Source organism: Haliotis rufescens, unplaced genomic scaffold (assembly GCF_023055435.1).
Source record: "Haliotis rufescens isolate VD_foot unplaced genomic scaffold, xgHalRufe1.0.p SCAF_7, whole genome shotgun sequence".
Classification (NCBI taxonomy): domain Eukaryota; kingdom Metazoa; phylum Mollusca; class Gastropoda; order Lepetellida; family Haliotidae; genus Haliotis; species Haliotis rufescens.
This window is the reverse complement of record NW_025964361.1, coordinates 17611267-17635490: the sequence shown is the minus strand read 5'-3', so window position 1 is coordinate 17635490 and position 24224 is coordinate 17611267. Positions and strand designations below refer to the sequence as shown.

Here is a 24224-nt window from a genome sequence, read left to right as displayed (position 1 = left end):
CCTTGTCGTCCTCAGCACTGGACGAACTTATCCCATCTGTTGTCATATATAAGAGAGAATGAAGGTTTCCATGATCTTACAACAGCTTCCGAGGCAAGTCCAGAGTACCCGGATGTCTGCATCTATTGTGTGATAACTTACAGGCGGTTAGATGTAGGCTGGGCAGATTGTCGTGGCAAATGTTTGGACTTGGGGTGTCATAAGAGATCTCAACGGAGAGGTAACTGGACAGGTTCTTCTATTAGTAGACTTAATAATCTGGGGAACCAGGCTCTGCTGGGCCAGATTGGTGCTATCAAGATTATCATGCAATCCGTCTCCTCCACCTTGTGGATGACCTTGTCTAGGAGAGACATAAACCGGAAGTTGTAGGTTCTGGCAAGTGGCAAAGAGGTCTAGGTGCGGAGTGTCACATAACCTGGTTATCCAAGCAAAGATCTGGGGATGTAAGATCCATTCTGTTGCCAATATTCTCCTGGCAAGGATGTTCAGCTTCCTGGGAATATGTCTCGCTTCCATCCGGCAACTGATGGAGTCTGCCAAGGCAAACAATCATGTAGTCTCCGCCATCAGGGAACTGGATCTGGTTCCCCCTTGTTTCTGGATGTAAGCCACTACTGTACTGTTGTCCGTGGCTATGAGGATGGATGATTTGGAGATGGTAGGATGGCGTAATAGATGGCCTTCATTTCCATGCAGTTGATATGATGGGTCCTCTCTCAGGTGCTTCAAGATTCCTGTTCCTTGAGATTGTCCATATGGGCTTCCAATCCCGAATCTGACGCATCTGTGAATAGATGTTGTTCGCGAGTTGGAGAACAGAGGAATGCCGTTCATCACATGCTCTCTGAGTAATTTGACTGGCTGCCTTAGGTCATGTGCTCAGGTCACGTGCTCAAATTTGACCAATCTTGAACCTTGAATCAGATTTCGGCAAGAAAGCGTCATTAGAAATCAATTTTTATCCAATAAAATCACATGTTACAGCTAAGGAAAGACTACAGGCGATGAAGACGATGATAAGCTTTCTATCCATGGTTCACATGGCTGTCTTCAACAAATGTGTTATTCATACAAAACTTCGAAAACGGAGGTATTTCTTCATGTTACTGAGCGGACAGCCGCTGTTACCGGGGAATTGGTGATGACAGGTACCACTTATAATTCTTTTTTAAAATAATTTTCTGATTACCTAAACAAGGAGAAATAGGTAGATCTAAGTGGGTTTTATGAAATCGTCAGATTTTCACTTACTTGGTCCTTAATCTGGACGTCATGAATGTGTTAGCTTACAACAAACATAATAAAGTCGCAAATGCATTATTCAAATGATGTGATAAATGTATTATCAGTAGGATTAGACCTTTCAAATGGTGTATAACATGTAGCAGCAAAGATGTATTACAAGCATATATTTTCCTCGATAAATGCTGGCTTCATCTATCACACAAGAGCCTATGGGAACTCGGTGTCACAGCAGTAAAAGCTTCTGGTTGACTGGTGTTGAAAGAGTTAGGTATATAGCATTCTGTAATTAATGAAAACATAAAATATTTACTGGCAATTTCAGATCACAAAATACAAACAAGAGGCCCATAGGGCCTCACCTAGATATTTACGCAATCATGACAAAATATACATTTGCATTGTACATGTATATAACACTGCAAATATTTCGTAATTTTGACTCTGTCAGCATTTAAAATGGGTGGATGGCAAATCTGACAGCATGAACGTGTAGTTCTCTAGATGCAAATGAGGCATAAAGATCTGAACCGTTTCCATGTAATGATCCAGGATAAATCATATTAAAGGTATTATTCTCACCATAACAAACAAATGTATACAATGTATCTGTTTATCATAGGGTGGGGATGATATCGGTTTGCATGTTATGGTCAAGGTTCTAACTCCTTTGGGAGTGCCGGACAGATGAAAAGAAGGGCCAGTCCTGGTAGGATATGTGCATTCCTCTCCTTATACTCTCAATTGTACATATGGTTATACGGTAGGGATCTTAACTGCGTCCAAGTAATAAACTCTTTTTAGCCCCGCCCCTCAGTCCCCGAGGGTGGGGGTAGGGTTCAGCCCCTCCATTTCTCCAATTTGAATCCCCACCAATGGAGAATGCTTCCAACCAAATATGGTTAATATCTATATCTTAGTTCCAGAGAAGAAGTAACTTAAAACAATATAGCTAAATTACCCCTATTTGGCCCCGCCCCTCATCCCCTTGGGGGGTCAGCCCAACCATTTGTTCAATTTTGAATCCTCACCACCGGAGAATGCTTCCAACCAAATATGGTTGACATCTATTTCTTAGTTCCAGAGAAGAAGTCACTTAGAGCAACATAGCCAAATTACCCCTATTTGGCCCGCCCCTTAGACCCTGGGGGGATGGGGGAGGGGTCAGCCCCACCATTTGTCATTTTGAATCCCCACCACTTAGAGATACTTCCAACCAAATATGGTTGACATCTATTTCTTAGTTACAGAGAAGAAGTCACTTAGAGCAACATAGCCAAATTACCCCTATTTGGCCCCGCCCCACCATTTGTACAATTTTGAATCCTCACCACCGGAGAATGCTTCCAACCAAACATGGTTGATATCTATATCTTAGTTCCAGAGAAGAAGTAACTTTAAACAATATAGCAAAATAACCCCTATTTGGCCCCGCCCCACCATTTGTACAATTTTGAATCCTCACCACCGGAGAATGCTTCCAACCAAACATGGTTGATATCTATATCTTAGTTCCTGAGAAGAAGTTGTTTAAAGCAATATAGCCAAATTACCCCTATTTGGCCCCATTCCTCACCACCTAGAAGAAAACATCAATGTATTGTAACAACTGTGTGAACTTTCACTTCTTGAAATAGAAATCATCAAGATCTACTGCCCATTTACTACACATATCTAGCTTCCATTAGTAGGTTGCATGTGCTTTTTATCTTTACTGGTACATAATCAATAATTAATGCCCATATGGTACTTATTAAGTTAAAGGGAAGTCTGCCACCATAGGCACTGTTACAGTTCCTCCAAAAACTCCTCATTTTCTGCACCACTGACAACTCCATCTGATGTCAAACAGGGCAGAGGTGGTTTGGATCCAAGTCAAGAAACTACCTCTGAAACTGACTTGGAGTAATTAGAAATAATTATCTTCACAATTTAAATCTTCACAATAACCTCCAAGAGTGACACACAAAGAACATGAAGTCAGACCTGGGTTGTAGTAACAAATTTCAGCTTTCCAGTAACCTGATAGGTTCCTCCATCAGGAGTGGGAATAGCCCAGGAAACCAGTTCTGAGCTGGCCATACTGACATTATAAGGATGATCACTGAATCACTCTGCAAAGAAGACTCCAATAAGGGAATGCATAAGTGTACATCCCCACTCAGTGGAAATCCCATACATTTCCAGACTGACATATACTGGAAGCTTGTTGTTCTGAGAGGGGCGAACAAATCCAGGTGGTGACTGTCCCATATCCATGTTATTCATTCCAATACACTTCCGAGTGTAGTAACCATATACATTCTGTGGCTACCATCCTTCCCTGATGGGATAAGCTATGCAACAATATGTTGAGCTTTCCCAATATGTGCTGGACTTCCAACCTGTAATGCATTGATTCAAACACATTCAAACAAATGTGTAGTTTTGTGCATCAATCAATGCAATATACTTCACTTTATCTTTGTTTGATGTTGGCCACCACAAGATTTATGATTGGGATAAATGTGCTCTCCACTCTCCACTTGTTGATCGCAAAAACAACTGCTCTCATCTCAAGAAAATTTATATGCAATAAGCACTTGCTTGGACTCCACCTTCCCTAAATCATGAAGTTACCCATATGAACACCACAGGCCGAAATGGATACATCCATGAACATGTGATGGACATGAGTGGGATGCCTGTCATGACATTGTTCCAGCACTTCCACCAAGAGAGACAGTCCGTTTATGCTGTTGGAAACTGTACTGAAAAAGACAACTGTTTCGACCAAACTGCATTTATCCAAGACTGAATGTATTGTACTGAAGTCAGATTGCCGACTAGTGACATCCACCAACTACCACCTGCCACCTTCTGTACCAACTACACCCCTTGACCTTGACAAACAGATCCTCTGGTGGGCAAAGAATTCCCTTGTGGCTTGAAATCATGATAACTTTGATCCAGAGGATTTACACGGTGCATACCTACCTATTGATGCAAGTACCTATACTGTCATAAAGAATACATGTGAAATCCAGTTGTTAAAACAAATTGTAATTTGCATGTGGTATCTTAAGAACCAGGAATGAGAATATGGCTGATTTAAGTCTCAATATTTATGTATATAAAAGAAGAAAACAAACATATTATGAAACGAAAAAAACAGTATTATGTTTTCACAACAATGACTTCCTGAAACATTAACTGCACTCATGAACTCATCAAATGTGACATCATTGATCCATGACTCGAGATGCATCATTTGTCTCGTGCATTATTAGTCTCATAAGAATAAAGACACGCTGTTGTAACACTTGACTGATTGTTAGTTTTGTCATTAACTAGTACACATTGGAACATCTCTTCTTACAGTACATACTTCTCTGTATGTTTTTATGGTTCGCATTTCTTTTGGCAGTGAATATACATATGAGAGACAAAGATAGGTTTGTTTAAAAGTTTGGTCACATCTTTCAAACCATTACTCATCCCCATGTAACTTTCTCAAACCAAAAACAAATAAAGCACCTGTGACAGCCTGAATTCCGACGTAATCATGGTGAACAGCCATACGTCCCCATAGATCAACTCACATTCAGTTGGTTCCGCTTCATGGATACATAGATGACTTCTTGTCAGCTGATCCAGGACAAAACAAGATTCATCAGAATACCATATTTCTGATCCAACTGCTCTATCTGGGGTTTCTGGTTCACCCAAGTCGGAATTCAGGCTGTCACAGGTGGATATGCCGAATGGAAGTATTAAGAATCAGAAACGACATCTGTTTACTGCATACAGGAGATACTTCCTGCATGAATGCATGAATCCTGGAGATCAAGACAGGTCATCCTGCCTCCAGTCCTGAGCGTAGTTCGAAGTTTCCATCTGAAAGAAGGAAGGTAGTACATATTGCTTGTCTATAATCATCTGCATCTCGGATGTATTTTTCTTGGGAACCAAGAAGACTGGAGAATATAATCCCCGAGTGGAATCTATCATTTCCAGTTCCTGTAGGCCTCCTTTCCCAACAGTTTCTGACTGGCTAGGGATGCTACATTTCACTTTGAAACTTCCAAATGGAATAGAACGCCTACTAACCAGGAAATAAACACTAATCGTTGAAGGAACTTCAGCTTGTATCCTTTGCGCACCACCTTCTTAATCCAGAGGTCTGACATGATGAGTTTCCAATTCCTTTCCAAGTCCCCCCCCACCGTGAATCCAAGTCAGTAGAAAGACAAAGGTTGATTGATGCAGATCCTAATGGAAGGGGAGCTTGATAGTCAGTTCCCTTCTCCCAGTATGCTTTCCTTCTTTATGGGTATGCACATGGAAGTGTTCACCTCTGCAAACAAATTCTGGCTGTCTGATGATGTCCTGAGTTTCCCTATAAAATTGAGAATGTGCCTTTACAGTGACCTCCTCTAGTAGCTTGATGCAACATTCTTCATGATGTGAGGCACGAAATAGAATGGAATATTGGATTCTATCTATCGTGTGACCTCCTGTAATCTGTTGTTGAGGGGCTCATGGAATAAATGGCATGAGGAAATGACTCATGACTAACTTGCGTATCTGTTCTGAGACCCCCTTATTTGTGCCTGAGACAACAAATGCTGTCTTTGCATCTAGGTGAGTTGCATGGTAATCCAAATCTGTGTGGAGAGCATTTCCTCCTGCATTCCGTACAATGTGTTCTAGTAATACGTGCACTAGACCAACTCAGTCAGTATGAATGGTAATCTGTGCCTCAGGTGGTATTCTTTCGAAAGAATGTTCGGATGACGGATAACAGACGACCATGTCCAGGGGCCCACTTGCACAAAACAATCTTGGCACTACAATTCTTGCAAATCCTTACAATCACGATCATAGGCTTCTGCTACAATCGCCATTCACCTGCACAAAGAGACTGTAGGCTGAGATCATTGTAATCTACAATCGAAACTAACAATTGGTCCAGACCAATCTTAAGTAGCTAAGATCGTTGACAAAATGGTGTGTAGGGAAGGGACTGTTTCACATAAATAAATCTAAAACTGAGTGGAACAAGGGACGAGGGATCTTAAAATATGAAATCTAAATAAATACAATTATTCATCAAACAAGAAACTATACATGATGAGACATTTGAAATTTGTGTAAAATATCTTATGAATAGCAAATGTAAATTTCACACTTACAAAAAATTATTATCAATGTAATATTGTTGAATAACTGAGACCCAGTTAAAACAACTGCTTTCTCAAAATATTATTCATTATTCTTATTTCCCTTCCATGCATTCTTCACAATCCCTGTGATGCTGTGTTTTGAAAAGGTAGTCATTGCATCTTCTCTTATGACAGCAAAACATGTACCAGTACATGTAGGATATATTCAGGATTTTACCCCAAAAAATGTCAAATAGATGCGTATTAACAATGACCTTATGAAACAATTGTATGATCATATATTTACGTGTTATGTTATATTTCAATATTTTCATAAAACATTGTTAGGTATTTCTCTAGTTGCAGCAATATCAGACACACAATTCCATATATGCAATCATCCTTGTAATAAGGACCTGATTATAAAACTGTGCAAGGTGCCATGGAGAGAGGTACGTGTTGTGTGTCGTAACCTATTCCACTATTGGTATTAACAGACAAATGTAGACAGAAGTAGAATTTAAGAGATTCATAATTCCACTGTTGAAGATTTCAATCTTAGCTAAGACTGTGCTCTGAAATGCTGGTCGTCTTACCATTACGCTAAGATCGGTTTATGCAAGTGGACTAGGGCAATTGTATGGTGATTGTAAAGTTGATTGTAGGCACCTAAGACCGATTTTAACCTAAGGTTGCTCTGGGCAAGTGGGCCCAGGTCTCTTAGCCTAGACATGTTTAGGGATCTAACCAAATTATAGACTTACTTGTCTAAAATTGGCGGGTCAGCAAGGCAGAATCATAAGTACTGTAAGCACGTCAAGGTAGTCTCTCATCACTCCTATTTTTTTAGCCTGACCAAGGTAACCAAACTGTTTAGGCCCAGTTGTGGTGACAGGACATATATCCCAACATTTCGGGAACCAGGACCTCCTCTACCTGGGGTCTAAGTGCCAGCATCAGGAAACAAATCTCTTCCATTAAATTCAAAAGCGAGTGACCAGGTGAAAAGTTTATATTAGTTTTATCCTCAAGGGAACCAACAGGTGAAATCCATTCCAGTGGTCAGTGAGGAATCTCCTGCAGATCTGATGGCAGCCAACAGTCTGTACTCTGTGAAATATCTAACAGCAGAGTGCATGATTTCTCTCAGAACTCCATTGGTTGCCAACCACCCTTGATTCAAGCTAAAGGTGATATCCACACCCGTGGTAAAAGATCTATCCCATACGATATGGTGACTCAATGACTAATATGTGACTTGTCCTGGGTGAAACGGATTGTATCCTAGTGATCCAAAACCCTAGCCCAGCTCCTCTAACCCTTCTATGTAGTAACGATTCGTAACAAAGGTGCTCTCACTCAGGGATATTGTTGAGATACTGTCCAGTCCCAAGTTGAAAACAGCGCTCCTTTTCTCTTGAACTTTTAGCAAGTTTCTCTGACACTGACACTGAGTGTTTGTCAGAAAGTTCAGCAACATTTTTTCAATGACTGATAACAAATAGGACCAAAACATTACGCATGGGCCTATACTTAAATTCAGTTAAAAGGTCAATAAGATGTGAACTCCTGGTCAGCTAACCTTTTATTGAGCTTTGGGTGCAAATGAACATCAAAGGCTACACACTGACTAAAAGCCTTACATTGACTATGAATGCACATGTTTTCAGTTTCAGACAGCAACTGACAACATAAATCCAAACAAGTGAGAGAAGCTTTTTGTTAACGGTATGTGAACAAGATCACCAAAGACCATCAAACTTTGTATCAACTTGAATGACAAACCTTGAATACCACAAATGGCTCCATAATCAGATATTTGTCAATAAAATTTCTTTAGTTTAAACATAAAAAATTGAATACATCATGTTTGAGCATTCACAGAAGACATAGCTTATTGTATTGTCAATTTAAACATACGTGCCCACTTACTAATAATGGAGACTCAAGGGACACCGATTGTGGAGACGCAACACAACAAGTCCTGATTGCACAACAAGTGAACGACGAAACACCAGCGATTGCACAACCACAACAAGCGATTGCATCACAAGCCAGTGACTAAGAATCCTCAAAAAGTCGCAGCTGGTAAGAAGGGTGCGCTAGCGAGGAAGGCAAAACTAATACACAATACTGAACAACATAGTCGTCCGATTAAAACTTGGGCTCCCTATGTACTAGGAGTTGTTGCTATAGCAGCGGTATGGTTTTATAAGACCGGAGAAGAGAAAACGTCACACCCGATTACACAATCACAACAAGCGATTGCATCACAAGTTCAATTAGAGTTAAGGCCTCATGTAATGTTATAAAAGCATGACTACTCCAGTTACAGACGGTAAAATGTTGGTAAACACAACGTATCATTTAGCGGTGGTCAGCGGCTTGGCCATTGGCTATGCCCGTATGGCTAAAATGATTACTAAAGCCACACCACCCAAGCTAGATTTTAATGGTTATGATATCGGTATGATGATTCTAAATATTGGATTGGCAATGGCAACAATAGATATGCTCATCAAACAAGGACTTATCCCAGAAGACATAATGAAGTAATTAAACATTTGAATATTTTATATTCATATAAAACATTTGAATATGGCATCAATTGCGATGATGGTCGATGGAGCTATTGTTAATGCTCTAGCCTTTTTCGGGGAGTAATTTTTTATTTTCTAATATGAGAGGAGAGGAGCAGAAAAGACATAATAAAGCATTAGAACAACTCGAAGCAGCCCAGTCACAAGGGACCAGAAATAGGATGTTGTGATTAGATTTTATTGATGATAAACTGCATAAAGAGGGGCATTCAATTCAAACGTTTAAGGATGTTGAATCTGCCATGCACGAATACTTCCTTGTTTATGAAAAGAAACTTGACCCAATACCAAGGCCAACAATAAGTCAGTTTTATACACCGTCAGAGGCTCAGAAAGACCGCGAGATAGCATTTATAGTGTTTGGGTTATGAGTAGTAGCAATTTTCAGTCATACAATTACTACGCATAAGCCATGATCTATTGCGTATCAGCCATTAATAATAACCCTGACTACTTAGCTATAAATAGCGCTGACTGGCTGTTCAGCTATGTCGAGCTGACTGGCTGTTCAGCTATGTCAAGCTGACTGGCTGACTGTTGTCTATTTTTAGCTACACATAAGCTATGATCTATTACGTATCAGCTAATCTATAAATAGCGATGACAACTATGACTCACCAGTGGAGATGTGATTTGCATTTAGACAAATGATATGATTGATGTATAACCATGAATCTGTGCAGATTTACACTCATGGGGAAGCCGATTCAATGCAACCGACATTGTGTGGGTATTTACTACGGTATCCATTCTTATTACATCAGGCTGGGAAATATAAAATATACGCGTTCTGTATGTGGGATAGGGGTCAAAGGTCGTTATTGTTTATGTAAGAAACACAGTGCTGATAGGGTCAGGAACCAGATTATTTACGCGAAGGAAGAGAGATTATATCAACGAGAGGAATAGGTTGGGGAGAATACGCATTTAGATACATTTAGATATTTAGATATACCATCAAACCACAATGTTTTTTGTCAGAGACTTGAAGGCTTTGGCAAAACAACGTGGTCTACATGGTTATTCTCGAATGAGAAAAGCTGAATTGATTGATTTACTCGGTTTGGAATACAACAAACCCCAGACTATTGGAGAACTCAAAGCTCAAGCGAAAAAAAGTGGGCTGAGAGGTTATTCTCAAATGAGAAAAGCTGAATTGATTGATTTACTGGATTAAAATCAACAGATGATAAAAATCAATCAGTTGATGAGTGAAGATTTGTACCAACAGCCGGCGTTGGTAATTATCTAAGAGGTTGGAAGATGGATATTATTCCAACATGGATGTTAATGATGTTAAGCACATCATATTGAGCAAAATTAACGAGGAGTTAGATGACTTACATAGCATAAAATACCAGCTAACAGTTAAAATGTCATTGAGTAAAAATAACTCTGAATATACCGAACCTTATTTCCGGAGCAATCAAGAAGTTATAACCGAATACGATACTATAAACTGATCATTAGATACATCAATTCAACGGATACAGGAAACTTTAGAACGCTGGACTAATAGAGGTTCGGGTTGGGGTGTGGATAAAATATATAGTTTATAACAGGGGTCCGGAAGATTTAAAATCCAAATCGGACATTTGCATTTAGGCCACGCCCCCTTCAAATAGCGTATTTTCGTACGACTTTTCACACACATTACAAGTTGTTACGTACAGTGTTCCCTCATTATTGAGCGCTTCGGTTACAGCGCGGTAAAGCATGGCTCCCAAAATTTACTATCATTTTTAGTAAACTCAAGTTTTCTAACCATACGATGTTTTCCCCGATCTCAGAAAACTAAAATTACTCACCGATTACAGTATGCACTTGTTTATTGAGAAAGGATTAAGAGGTGGTATATCGATGACGGCGAAAAGGTATTCTAAGGCTTAAAATAAATTTTCAGAAGGATATGATCCGAGTAAACCCGATACGAACATATCATATCTCAACGCCAACAATTTGTACGGATGGGCTATGAGTCAACCTTTACCCACGGGTGGTTTTGAGTGGATCAATGTGAATGATATTGATGCGAATGATATCGATGCGAATAAAGGGTACATACTAGAAGTTGACTTGGAATATCCAAATTTGTTGCATAAAGACCATAACAGTTATCCGCTAGCTCCCGAAAGATTAATGGTTAATAAAGATTGGATGCCGGAATATCAACACTCCTTGATGGGTAACACAAGGTTAGCTAACGTAGAAAAACTCATACCAAATTTGATGGATAAGACAAAATATATAGTTCACTACAGAAATCTCCAGTTATATCTATCGTTAGGTATGAAACTAAAAAAAATACACAGAGTTCTAAAGTTTGATCAAAGCCCTTGGATGGAACCCTATATAAGAATGAACACAGAGTTAAGAAAGATGGCTACCAGCGATTTCGAAAAGAACCTATATAAGCTCATGGATAACTCAGTATTCGGTAAAACTATGGAGAATCTAAGGAAACGTGTTGATGTTAAATTAGTCAGATCTAGCGAGGAAGAAAGACGCAGGAAACTTATAGACAGTCCGGCTTTTAACAGAAGCAAGATATTTTATAATGACTTAGCCGCACTACATATGCAGAAAAGTAATATAAAATTCAACAGACCAGTGTATGTTGGTATGAGTATTCTTGACTTGTCAAAACACTTAATCTATGACTTTTATTACAACGAACTTAAGAAGCAGTACGGTGATATGTGCGAGGTGTTATATACCAACACAGATTCTTTGTTGATGGAAATACAAACCGAGGATGTGTATAAAGATATGGCAGAAAAAATAGATATGTACGACACGAGCAATTACCCAAAAGATAATCCACTGCACAGCGCGGTAAATAAAAAGGTGTTCGGTAAGATGAAGGATGAATGTGCTGGGACCCCTATTGCGGAGTATGTCGGACTAAGACCTAAGATGTAGTCTATAAAGAAGTCTGATAATGGAGAGATAAGAAGAGCTAAGGGTGTTTTATTTGGTAAAAAGCATATCAAACACGAACAGTATAAAGAAGCATTATTCAACGGTAGAACATTCAAACACAAGATGAACTCTTTAAGAAGTGTCAATCACAGGATATATGGATTAAGAATGAACAAGACATCATTATCCCCCTTTAGATACAAAGAGATGGATTGATAAGGATGGTGTAACTACCTATGCTTATGGTTATGGCAGTAATACTGTATCGTTGGGAACTATGAGCAACTCTTCTCGTACAAATGCCCTGCCCGGTCGATCTTTAAGATAATAAAGAATAGGCTCTCCTTCTTTCGTAACCAAACGACAAAAATCGGTTGCGCGACGTAGGCCTCCTTCGAGTTCACCGGGCAGTATAAATATCTTACGCTTACTCTATCCGGAAGTTTTTGTTCTTTGCCTCTCCGCAGTGCTGAAGATTCGGAAGTCCCATATTTCATTTTAATCACATCTGATGGTTTCTTCCCGATTAATCTCGTTACTTCATTATTTAGCGCTGATACAACAGCTGATAATCGTGTCACCCATTCGGTTGATCTTAATCGATCCGATTTCATTTCAATCCCATACTGATATCCAAACAAACGTTCCGCTAGTGTCCGGTTAAATCTTTCAACGATGGCTTGACTACTGTGGGCTTCTTTTTCACCACGTCTGATTTCGACATCGTGCTTTGTTAACAGTTTAGTTACTGATCCTATAAACTCGCGACCAGGATCTACTTGAAATAACTTGGGCCATTTTAGTGGTCCGCGTTTATATTTGCGGCTCAGTGCATTAGCTACTTCTGTTGAATCTTTGGAGGTTAATGGCTCAGCCTCTTTGTAGCGACTAGCCACATCCACTACAGTTAAAGCGTATTTATACGTTTTGCGTCTTAGCTTATCATGGGGAAGAAACAAGAGGTCAGCCTTATGAACTTCATTCGTTGTAAAAATATCAAACTTCTTTCTCAGTATATAACGCGGTGCCGGTAAGTATATTTGCCACATCCTTGGCTACATCTTTAGATACCTTAGCCGCAGTGGCTAATTTTTTATTGATCCTATACCTTTCCAATATCCTCGAGGGCCATAGTAAATTTTATCCATTATTAATTAATATTGATGATTCTTATAACACGACTCATGACAATCGTTGAATCGCATCATCAAAAAATTCCCCCTGTAGTAGCAGTATACATGTAGGTATATAAATCTGGCGCCGGTTGAAGTGAGCCAGAATCACCATTACCTATACTACTTAACTAAATCAGAAACTGTAGATATAGGTTAACCAACAAAATTATAAGCTAAGGATGATCTGATCAAATTTACCTCTCTTCTTCTTCCTTTCTTTCGTTTTCTTCTTTTTCCTGTTTACTTTTCATCAATCGAATCTTCTCCAGTTCTTCTAATTTTTCACGCTCAAGACGACGTTTCCGAATTGCTTTGTCAGATAGATGCTTTGTCTTATCAAAATCAACCTATAAAACAAAAATACATATGTAATCTGAAAAAGGTGTCTTCAGACACTTTACATAGCTTGATTTATCTATACAAACATGCACCAGTACAACCTATTATTGAAAAATGCAACCTAATATCTATGTCTACTTTCACCAAGTGCAAGAAAATAAACTTCAAAGTTGTGTCCAACTAACTCTTACTTGTCAACACAACAACAATCTTTAAACACACTCAATACCTCTAAGCTTTATTTAGAACACTACATCACAAATTCCTGTGTTATGAGGGTGGGATCTTGTTATCACTAATTTGCATAATTGGCTGTGGCCATGTTACTTGTAAAACAAAGAAAATGCCTCCTTCTGGTCATGCGTAACTAAATCAAACTAAAGTACTGTAAGAAATGCTAGAAAACTGCTTTTCTTGCTTCATTTAATAAATACGAGTCATGGGACTATAAAAAGAGCATATATGTAAATACTCAAGTTGCCCTTATCTAGCCTGTCCTAACTGACACTGTGATTACCATTAAAATGTTCTTTTACAGGTAAAATGATGATCAACTTATAACCTGAGGTAATTACTTAACACCTGTCCTGAGGTGATGACCTCACACCGTCCGTGCATTCTCCCAGGTGCAAATGTCACCGAGTTGGGGGTGGTCTCAAAATATAACTGTTACTGTACTTAATTGACATGTGCGTTGATGGAGTAGCAATTTAGGATATGTACTGCATTATATTTGCTTGGAAACATGGTGGAATAGTTAAGAGCTATGAAACGGGATGAGTATTGGAAGGTTGCGGTTTTGGAATCCAGAAGTATTTGTTGTTCTACAGATGATTTCTAGAGGTAACATTTATCTCCCCTGATGATGTATATGAACCTGTACTTTTGAATGTTGTGTTCTGTCTTGCCACGAACCCTTTACACTTATCCAAGATGGGCACAACAGGGTTGAGCTCACAATGTCTGACTGGCGTACAGAAGACAATGTGACCCTGTTGTGCCACCAGCACATATGTCCTGTACTTTACAGGGTTCTTATTCAGCCAAATTTTCTCCATGACTTGAACTTTCGTTTCATATGGTCTGAAGTCGACAATGTCATATATTTCTGTAAGGCCGCCTTCAGACCACTCATGATTTGGACGACAGTATCTGATCCCCGGACGTCAACTGGCATTATCCATGACAATGACACTGATCTTGTTTAAAATAGGCAACAGCTGATGTTCCAACCAGTCTATGAACACATCTCCTCCTATAATTTCCTCATGAAAATCACCAGTTTTCTTTTTCACCTCAAAAACTAGCACACATCCATCAATAAGCCCCATATCATGGGTTGTAGCATTCAAAACAATATCAATGACACTATTACCTTTACTTGATGATACCATGGGTGCTTTTTGTCCATCTGCCGATAGCCACATGTAGTCAGTGGAATGATTCATCAAAGTAAATTATCTGGACGCCCTGACTGTGACAGTTATGAATGGTTCGGAGATAGTGTGACCTCATAGACAGAATGGAATATTTTCCCCTGAAAAGTGTTTGGTCATTGCCACGCCCAGCGTATCGAAATGCCATCTCTTGGAGTGCAATAGTTAGTGCAGTTAACATTAACTGTACCTTTAATTCCTCCCAAATTCTACTACAAGTCAGGGTAACCTTCTGCTCATAAAGCTTGTACACTTATACGCCTAATCACCCTGTATGAAAGCTGTCGAATATCCTTTTATGTCCTAGTTTTATTTTTGGGACCACCCCTATACCTGTTTTGTTTTATTTATCATACCGTAGACTTGATGGTATGAATTGAAAACCCAATAGCTTGGGCAAATTAATAAATGTTTTCCCTCTATCTCACTAAAGCGTAAAGAACTTGTATACATTTCCCAGCACAGACTCCAAATCGTGTACCATGGTTATGGCTTTGCAAGTTTAATGTAACATGCATCATGGAAGCAATGTTAACAAAACAAACGCAGCGTCATTTTGTCATTTTAGAAGATGTACATCTAGAATTTTCTCAAAATGATTTTTGTGTGTGGATTAGATGTTTAATGAAGACTACATTATTATCAATATAACGGAGTCACATGCTCATACTTCTATAGTCCATTTCAGACTGCCACCATTGGACTTAGAATAAATGTAAACTTCCTGTTTTCTTTTGTATTTGTCTCCTGTAAACTTGTTGATAGGACTCCTTGTGACTGAAATACTTCAAACCACAGGTTTTTGTTTTATTGTTTAACACCGCACTCAGCAAAATTCCAGCTATTTGACGGTGGTCTGTAAATAATCAAGTCTGGACCAGACAATCCAGTGACTGATATCATGAGCATCGATCCACACAATTGGGATCGATGACATGCATCAACCAAGTCAGCTAGCCTGACCACCTGATCCAGTTAGTCGCCTTTTACAACAAGCATAGTCCCCTTTACGGCAAGCATGGGTTGCTGAAGACCTATTCTACCCCGGATCTTCAGGGGACTCAAACCACAGGTAGGTCGATCAGTAGTACTCGATATTTCAATAACAACAGTCTGTGAAAAATTATATCGTTTTTTAACAGGCAAAAAACAGTTTTCTAGCATTTCCGACAGTACTTTAATCTCAATATGAAACATTATGGACTAAGGGGGACAACTCTTCCGCCCTTTGTTAAAATACATTTAATAGAAATTTACACTGTAATGGCCAGGTGGAGAGAATGAATCACACCAGCAGAAAGACTTGCTGTACTCATTTGAAGCAAAGGGCCAGCTACTGATCCTTACAGCTGTACTGAAGGTCATTTGAACAACTCCAAACAAAGTGACTGAAACACCATTAAAAGTGGTGTTCAAGGATTCTGCTCGTGACATTATGGATTGATTTAGATGTTGGTTCCAGTGAAAGAGTGGACCCTTCAACTGGACTTTTAGATATGTTGGAAATTCAGAAACAAGTGAGAAAGAAGATAGTGGATGAGCAGGCCAAACAAAGTGAGACCCATGGTGACACTACACAATTTGTTTCTCATAAAAAGGGGGAGAAGGTCTGGTTATATCATCCAGGGAATATTCCAGGAACCAGCAATATAAGTTCAGTGCACAGAGTAAGGAAAGACCTGTTGCTGTCAAGGCCGAGACCAACCTGACAACATACCAGATTGTGCCGTGTGCTGGAAAGAAAGATCTTTTTGAAAGATTGCATCTGTTGAAGAAATTTGAATGTATATATCATTTTATTTAACATGCACTTGTATGTGAAAACAATGAATGTCCTGAAAACTAGGGTGTGATCTGATCTTAATGGTGTTGGTGTTGGTGTGTATCATATGAGCGCCCCACCCACCATGGAGTGTCATCAAGACAATGCTGTGAACAAGTGGATTTCTGATTTGCAGCACCAAGGATACTCGGCTCATATACTCAAGCAGAAAAACTAAAAAATTATTTTTTCTCCCAGATTGGCCCATAACTCAAGGCAAATTACATATTGGAAGTATAGATATACATACATAGGTGAAAGAATGGACATAGCAAAGGGCAAATTGAAGCCAGCTAGATAATTAGCCCCGACAAAGATCAAAGCAATAATTCCCAAGCACTAGGCAGATAGGTTCCCTGGTCACGGTTCATGGCTGGCTGGGGTCTCCTGATGTCAATGGCTTCTTGTAGTTTTCTTTGTTGCCAGTTATTGTTGGTAGACAGGACTTTGGTGGCTTATGGTTTTCGTTCTTCAGGATGTGTTTGGAAATAGAGGATTTCAGGTCAAGTCTCTTAACAGGGGTCGGATGTTCATTGAGTCTGGTGTTGAGGGGTCTAAGGGTTTCTCTAATGTACTGGTGGCCACAGTTGCAGGGTATCTGGTATATACATCCTCGGGGGTTGGGACTTGCGCTGCTTGTGCCTCTGCCATTGGCTTGTAGATGGATCTTGATGGACTTGCCGCTAGAGAAGGTGACATCTATGTTGGCTTTGTTCTTGATGAGGCGGGAAATCTGAAGAGTGACAGGGCCTTGGTAGGGTATGGTGATTCTGATGGGCGATGGAGCTGGTTTGGGCCTGGGGTTTGAGTTCTTGAGGGTCTTGCGGATGGTTTTGGAGACTAGGTGGACAGGATAGCTGTTGAGGGAGGTGAAGGTTTCCTTGAGATGGTCCAGTTCACTGCTGAAGGCATCAGGGTGGCAAATGGATTTGGCATGTAGGGTACCTTCCTTTCCTAGACATGTCAGTGTTCCCATTTACCGGTAATTACCAGTTTTTTACCGGTAAATTTAGGCTTGGACTGGTAATTCAGGTGACTGCCAGTCCCTCTGGACCAGCAAACAAAGATCCTTATAAATCTTTGTTGTTGAACAAAACATCAGTGATATTCATAGAAATATATAAGAAGTCAGCTTGTATGTTACCATCAGGTCATCCCCTTGTCTTTTTTTAGTGCAAGGAAATAACATTACACTTTGCTTCAAGGTTAAATATCTATTTGTAGTGACTTTGTCTCGAAATATTAAAAAATGAGAGAGAAAATTGTGACTGAAGTTTGTGTGAATGACACATTGATCTAAGTTATTTCAGAGATGACTCATTGCACTTAACATGATGTTGAAAGAATTAAAATTTTCATACATTTTTATTTGTTGAAAGTTGGGACTGACAAAAAATAGTGGGGACTGGTAATTTTTAGAGTTGCCAGTGCACCAGGACTGGCAGTTTCAAAAGCTTTTGGGAACACTGCATGTCCCTCCAAACCACAGATGATGGACTAAGAACATCAGTGTACCGCAAGCCCCCACACACAGACCAGTACATCCACTACAACTCCTGCCACCATCCCCAGATAAAACAAGCCATCATCACCACCCTCACCCGACATGTTAAATCCATTTGCTATCCTGATGCCCTCAGCAGTGAACTGGACCATCTGAAGGAAACCTTCAACAGCATGGGTCAACACGTGATCGGCCAAGGTCGGGACGACAAAGATTAACCACCCCCACCCAAAATCGCTACACCCAAATGCGTGAAAGGACGACCACAGCCACCTCAACCGCATCCCAAATACCCAGACTGCCCAGGATCTCTGACCAGACTGTACGAAACCGTTTAAGAGCAGTAGGTCTACGAGAAAGACGTCCTGTTCGACATGTCATATTGAGTCGACAACATTGTCAACAACGGCTGCATTGGTGTCGTCAACACGGGGTATGGCCTCAACTGCGATGGAGAGATGTCTGGTTCAGCAACAAATCAAGATTTCTCCTCCATCGAGGGGATGGAAGAGCACGGATCTATGGACTTGGGGAAGAACGTTACACTGGAAACTGTGTACAGGAAGTGGACGTGTTTGGTGAGGGAACCGTTATGATGTGGGCGGCTATCTCTCATCATGGTAGGACAGGTTTGGTCCATATCCAGGGAAATCTTACGGCTCAACAATACATCAACAAAATTCTCCTACCACATGTCCTGCCAATTGCAGCCAATGGCAACGTTGTATTCAAGCAGGACAACGCTCGACCGCATACAGCACGGATCACCCGATAGAGCACCTGTGTGATGAATTGGATTGACAACTACGCCAACGTCAACCACAACCCCAGTTGGCTTTTGCATTGCATGCCGAGTGGGCTACCATTCCCCAGGATGTGATTCACATACTCGTCTCTTCCATGGGCAGGAGATGTCAGGGCGCTATCGATTCCAACAAGGGACATACGCGTCATTGATGGTAGCTGACCTTCACCTTGGACTTTTCCTATGTGCCGATAACTGAGGTGACAACAATTACCAAGTATTCTCTCCACAACATTTTGGCTCAATACATTGTACGGTTCCTTGTATAAATGTATTTTCCTACCTCACAGAAATCTGGCTTTGCGTTTCTATTGTAGTTTACGCAATGTCATCTGCAGATTTGTCGGTGTTTACCTTTACTCCACATTCAAAATTAATTTATTGTCATATCTACAGGTAACATAGGCTTAGCTGTACATTGAAAATACAGCATGTTTATCTCCTAATAATATCTAAATGTGAAGTTTACACAATATACAGCTTTTCCATTGGATGAGCGGACGGTCACATGACTGCAAAATTGACCTTCATAAGTGTATGAACACACAATTTGACATTCATACGTTTTTCCCCGACACTGTATTCTTGAAATGACGTAAACACTAGGGCTGTTACGATTCACTCTCGTATTCGGTGAATCAAACCGTAACCATCCATGAATTGAATTCGTTATTCATGGCCACTAGAATTGAATATTTATGAATATGCTGTCATGTATATTTAGATACCCTGTACCTAAAATATCCATAACAACATATTATATGCATAGATTTCTTTCACTGACAACACTCTAATAATATTTAATTTGATAGTATTGTTGGCACTGGTCATTGTCGCATTTGAGCAGATACTAGTACCTGGATAAGTGCAGTATATAAATGTATAATTTATTAATAATTAACAAGCCATGTTAAATAAATTATGATGTTATTGTTTCACTGAATATAATAAATACTACATAAACTGCTGACTTGTTATTGTAATTGTGAATTAATATTCGTATTCGTTACCCTATATTCGTGATATGAATCGTATTCGCCTCACAGTGTATTTGTTGCAGCCCTAGTAAACACTGATGGACTACTTCCACGTTCCTGGAGAAAACCCTTGAAAATCACCAGCACGAAAACATACAGAAGCGTCATTTCTGAGCATAGTAGTAGTAACAACTTGATCCGTGTCTAGATTGACAAGTGACAGTCTGCAGCAATCTATCATAAATTTGCATTTAGTTTCTATTTGACACATCTTTAAAATCACCTTTTAATGATCGGCGAATTGATCAAAGCTGATGAACACTTGTAATTATTCATGAACAACTTCGGAAATCTCTCCCGTCACATTTATCGTGTCAGCCATTTTGACGTCTCATATTTCATGTAAATGTATTACGACTCGTGGTCACTGTGACTGTCTTTCTGAGGTAGTTCTAAAAGACCTTTTCATCTAATGATAATATTATGTGGATCTATTTATTGTAACCAAACTACGAGTACAAAAGATGTTCATGTGGAGCAAGTTGAACATACATACGCCCATGTAACACCTCTTTTTGATGAACTATCTTATTCCGCATTACAGTTGGTTGCTGTCTGGCTGCCAGTGTAAACATGAAGTCACACATCCTACGTGAAATTGCGTACTTGCACCACTCGAGGTATAAAAGTTATACAAAAATTATGACAATTGACTTTCGCTTTGTGCAAGTTCATTAGAGTATGAACCTTCATAGAGTGAGGGCTAAACATTGTATGGACATCAGAGCTTGTGATGAGCTTGTTCATACAATGTTTGGCCCTGACTCTCTGAAGGTTCATATGCCATTGAACTTGCACAAAGTGAAAGTCAACATGGTCAATTCTTATAATTTTTTATATTACTATTTTATACCTTGACGGGTGCAAGTACACAATTTCATGTAGTATGACATAATTTGGTTTTAAGGTTTTTGGTTGTGAGCATTTAACTTGCATCAGCTGCATGCAGTGAAGTGCACTTTGTCTGAATAATGACCAGATTCACATACTTACTTTGATATTTGCAGTGAGTGCCTTGCCTTCTTCATCCTTGTTCATCAGCTTCATACCTCGCAACGCATCCATAGCCTTGACAAAACTAATGTACTCCTTGAACTGAACATAAGCATCAAATGTGAGATCTTGACCATAACAGAATGTCTGTATGGACCCTGGCTTTGTGGCTGCAATAATTTCCTTTCTGTATGGGTCTAACATTGGAATATCCACACATCGAACCTCTCCAAACACTTCAAATACCCTCCTTAGCACCTGCTCACAAGGCTTGTCTTTCTTTGAATCCTTTCTTGAAGCAAACCACCTCGTTGGCAAATCTTTGAAATGAATGGTATCTGGTCTTTCCCCACTTTTCATCTCATTCATATTTTTCGCATCACGGAAATATGAATCCCAATCATGTCTTAGAGGAAAACTTATCTTTGCTTCTGCAGCTCTTACTTTTAAGCTATCAGGAAATCCACTTAGCTTGATGGCTTTTCCATCAAGTTTTGCAATCAACAACTTTATTTTTCCTTTGTTTTCAATTTCACCCTCTAAGCGAATGAACTCCAAAGAGCTTTTAACAATTTTTAATGTGATAAATATTTCTGGTCTGATCATATGCTTTACCTTTTCCATTACCTCCCAGTTTGATATACTCTTCCCCGGTGTCTTTAACTGTGGAAGTTGGACGCACACATTGAGTTTAGCTATAGGTTTTAGATAAATCTTCATCGGTTCATGAAGTTCAACTGCCTCGGATGTGTCATTACAAACAGTCGTGTTTGACATTTTCTTTGTTTTGACACTTGCACAGTCACAAGTCACCAATGGTGAATAATAGCCCTATATACTTTTCATGAACGACACAAATTACTTTACTTTTGATGCAGACACTCGAATTTCATGTAATCTTACAAAGCGCACGTGTGATGAGACTGCAGTTTACTTTCAACACTACCGTGATGTTTATTCTCTGATCTGCTAACTGAATACCACTCATTGTTTGGGAAGAATAAAACCAATGACATTTTTCGCTGTGGCGTTCAAATGCCGGGTGCTGGCTAAACCGGCCCCATTCCAAAACGGCCCCATATCTCGTTGGCGAAAATGTACCAAGTCATCATTAGCGAAAACGGCCCCGTAGGAAATACGACAATGAATATATAGACCCCTATATATACAAGAAATTTGACATTATGTATTCATCCACGTTACTCTATGTTTCAAACATTTATAATATGATTAGATCACGTAAACAAGGTGACACATTCAAATATTTCATAAATTTATATGGCACAAGAACGTACCGGATCTATATTATCCAGACATTAGGCTAAAACAGCACTGCATCAAAACGGCACCAAATCGCTTCAGGGTTGAATAAAAATAACAGCACCTGTTTTTCAAAGGTGCAAATGACACCATAGAATCTATGTATTAGTGTTTTATATGAACGGAACACAAACGCTATTTTACCATTTACCTTTGAGGTCTATAATATACTGAGTCAAATTAAAAACTTCACATTTTTAAAAGTAATCCCATATATGATATACAACGGACAAATGTATCAGAGAAGGTAATTTTTAATCATTAATGTCCAAAGTAGGATTTTAATTAACGGTGGTAACCATAATTTGTTCAAAGCACCTACAGTATTCGGTAATAACATCAACGGTTTAAATCATAAGTCCCAAGCACGAGAATCTGATGGCACACAAGTTCAGTAGCGTTTATGGCCACCATGTGCGTTGACAACTGCCACACAACGCCTCCGCATGGACCTTGTGGTGTTTGTGAACACATGAGACGACGCCATTGTTGCTGCAAAATGGTGCCAAGATCTTGCAAATTCTATGGTTGGTTCTGGAGAGTGCGCAGACTTCTGCAAAGAGCATCCCAGACGTGTTCGATGGGATTGAGGTCGGGAGACCTTGACGGCCAGTCCATGACGTTGACTCCCGCATTCTGAAGGAAATTCCTTGTCCAAATTGCAACGGGTCCATGTGCTGCCATAAAAGGCAGAAGTTCGTGTGCCAGTACCTGGTCGCGGTAAGCAGCAGCGTTGAGGTTGCCACGGATGACAAGAAGCCTGGAACGTGCATTGCCACAGAAAGTACCCCACACCATGACACTTCCGCCTCGAAATCTGTCAACGTCCTGTACACAACACTGGGCGTAACGTTCATGACGGCGCCTCCACACCCTCGCCCTACCATCAGCAAATCGAAGATTAAATCGGGATTCATCACTGAAGACGACTTGATTCCAATTCCTTTGAGTCCATCGTAAGTGTTGCTGTTCCCACAATTGACGTTGGCGTTTGTGTAATTGAGTCAGAATCGGCCCGCAGTATGGCCGTCGTGCTTGAAGGTGAGCAGTTCTCAGGCGGTTTCGAACAGTTTGCGCACTCAGTCTACCCCTAAACAGTTCATTTCTGGTTGATGTAGCCGTCAAAAATCGGTTAACCCTCTGGATGCCGAGTTTTTTTTCTGACGCACATTTTCCTAAGATCGGAAAAGTGAAGGTTGTGCGAGAATTGCGCTTACGCGGCACTGGATCTACCTCTGGCTATAAAATTACGCAGAGGTGGAGAATATTAAATTTCCTATTTGATGGTGTTAAGTTAACTGCAAATATTAAACCGGTTTTAAAGAAATACGCTTCTAAGTGTTGTCCGAGAATTTATTCTGCGTTGAAAAACAATAAATTTCTCCGCTTTTTATCGTACATCGATAAAAGTACTGTGCGACGATTTTTTTTATTTCGAAGCTTTACGGAAACTGTCAGCGAACAAAATACTGCCTCATATCTGAACGACATAACTATATATCAAATGGAGTTATATGCGTATGTGTAACGACATACATTCAATGCCAAAAACAGCATGCCGTAAATGACGAAAACTGATTTTTCTCTATGACGTCAAAAGGCGACCGAGAGGTTACACGCGTACAAAGAAAAGGGGGCATAACTCCGCTATGCTTAGCACTAGGTTATTGTAACTCAGGTCAATTGGTGAGAATTAGCTGTGGGTAAGGACAATGTATTTTCGTTGTGTTTCGTTCACGAGGAACCAAACTATTCCAACACAAATATCGATATTGAAACTGTATACGTTTCTTATAAATAAAACCCACAAGAAATGATGAAATCGTACTTCATAAAAAAGAGGTAATAGAGAAATGGATGGCCCTATCTTACCTATGACTTA

The 24224-nt window shown here is 39.8% G+C and overlaps 1 protein-coding gene across 1 annotated transcript in view; it reads right to left on the bottom strand.

The window, feature by feature from the left end:
- The window catches only part of LOC124151849 (A-kinase anchor protein 17A-like), a 50744-nt gene extending 28457 nt beyond the window's left edge, over positions 1-22287 (bottom strand). The window contains exons 1-2 of the mRNA XM_046524513.2: positions 21023-22287; positions 13285-13433 (exon numbers count right to left, since the gene is read on the bottom strand). Of these exons, the coding sequence (XP_046380469.1) occupies positions 13285-13433; positions 21023-21799 (926 nt within the window). The 5' untranslated portion in view covers positions 21800-22287. The remainder of the gene's footprint in view (positions 1-13284; positions 13434-21022) is intronic.
- Positions 22288-24224: the final 1937 nt, after the last annotated feature.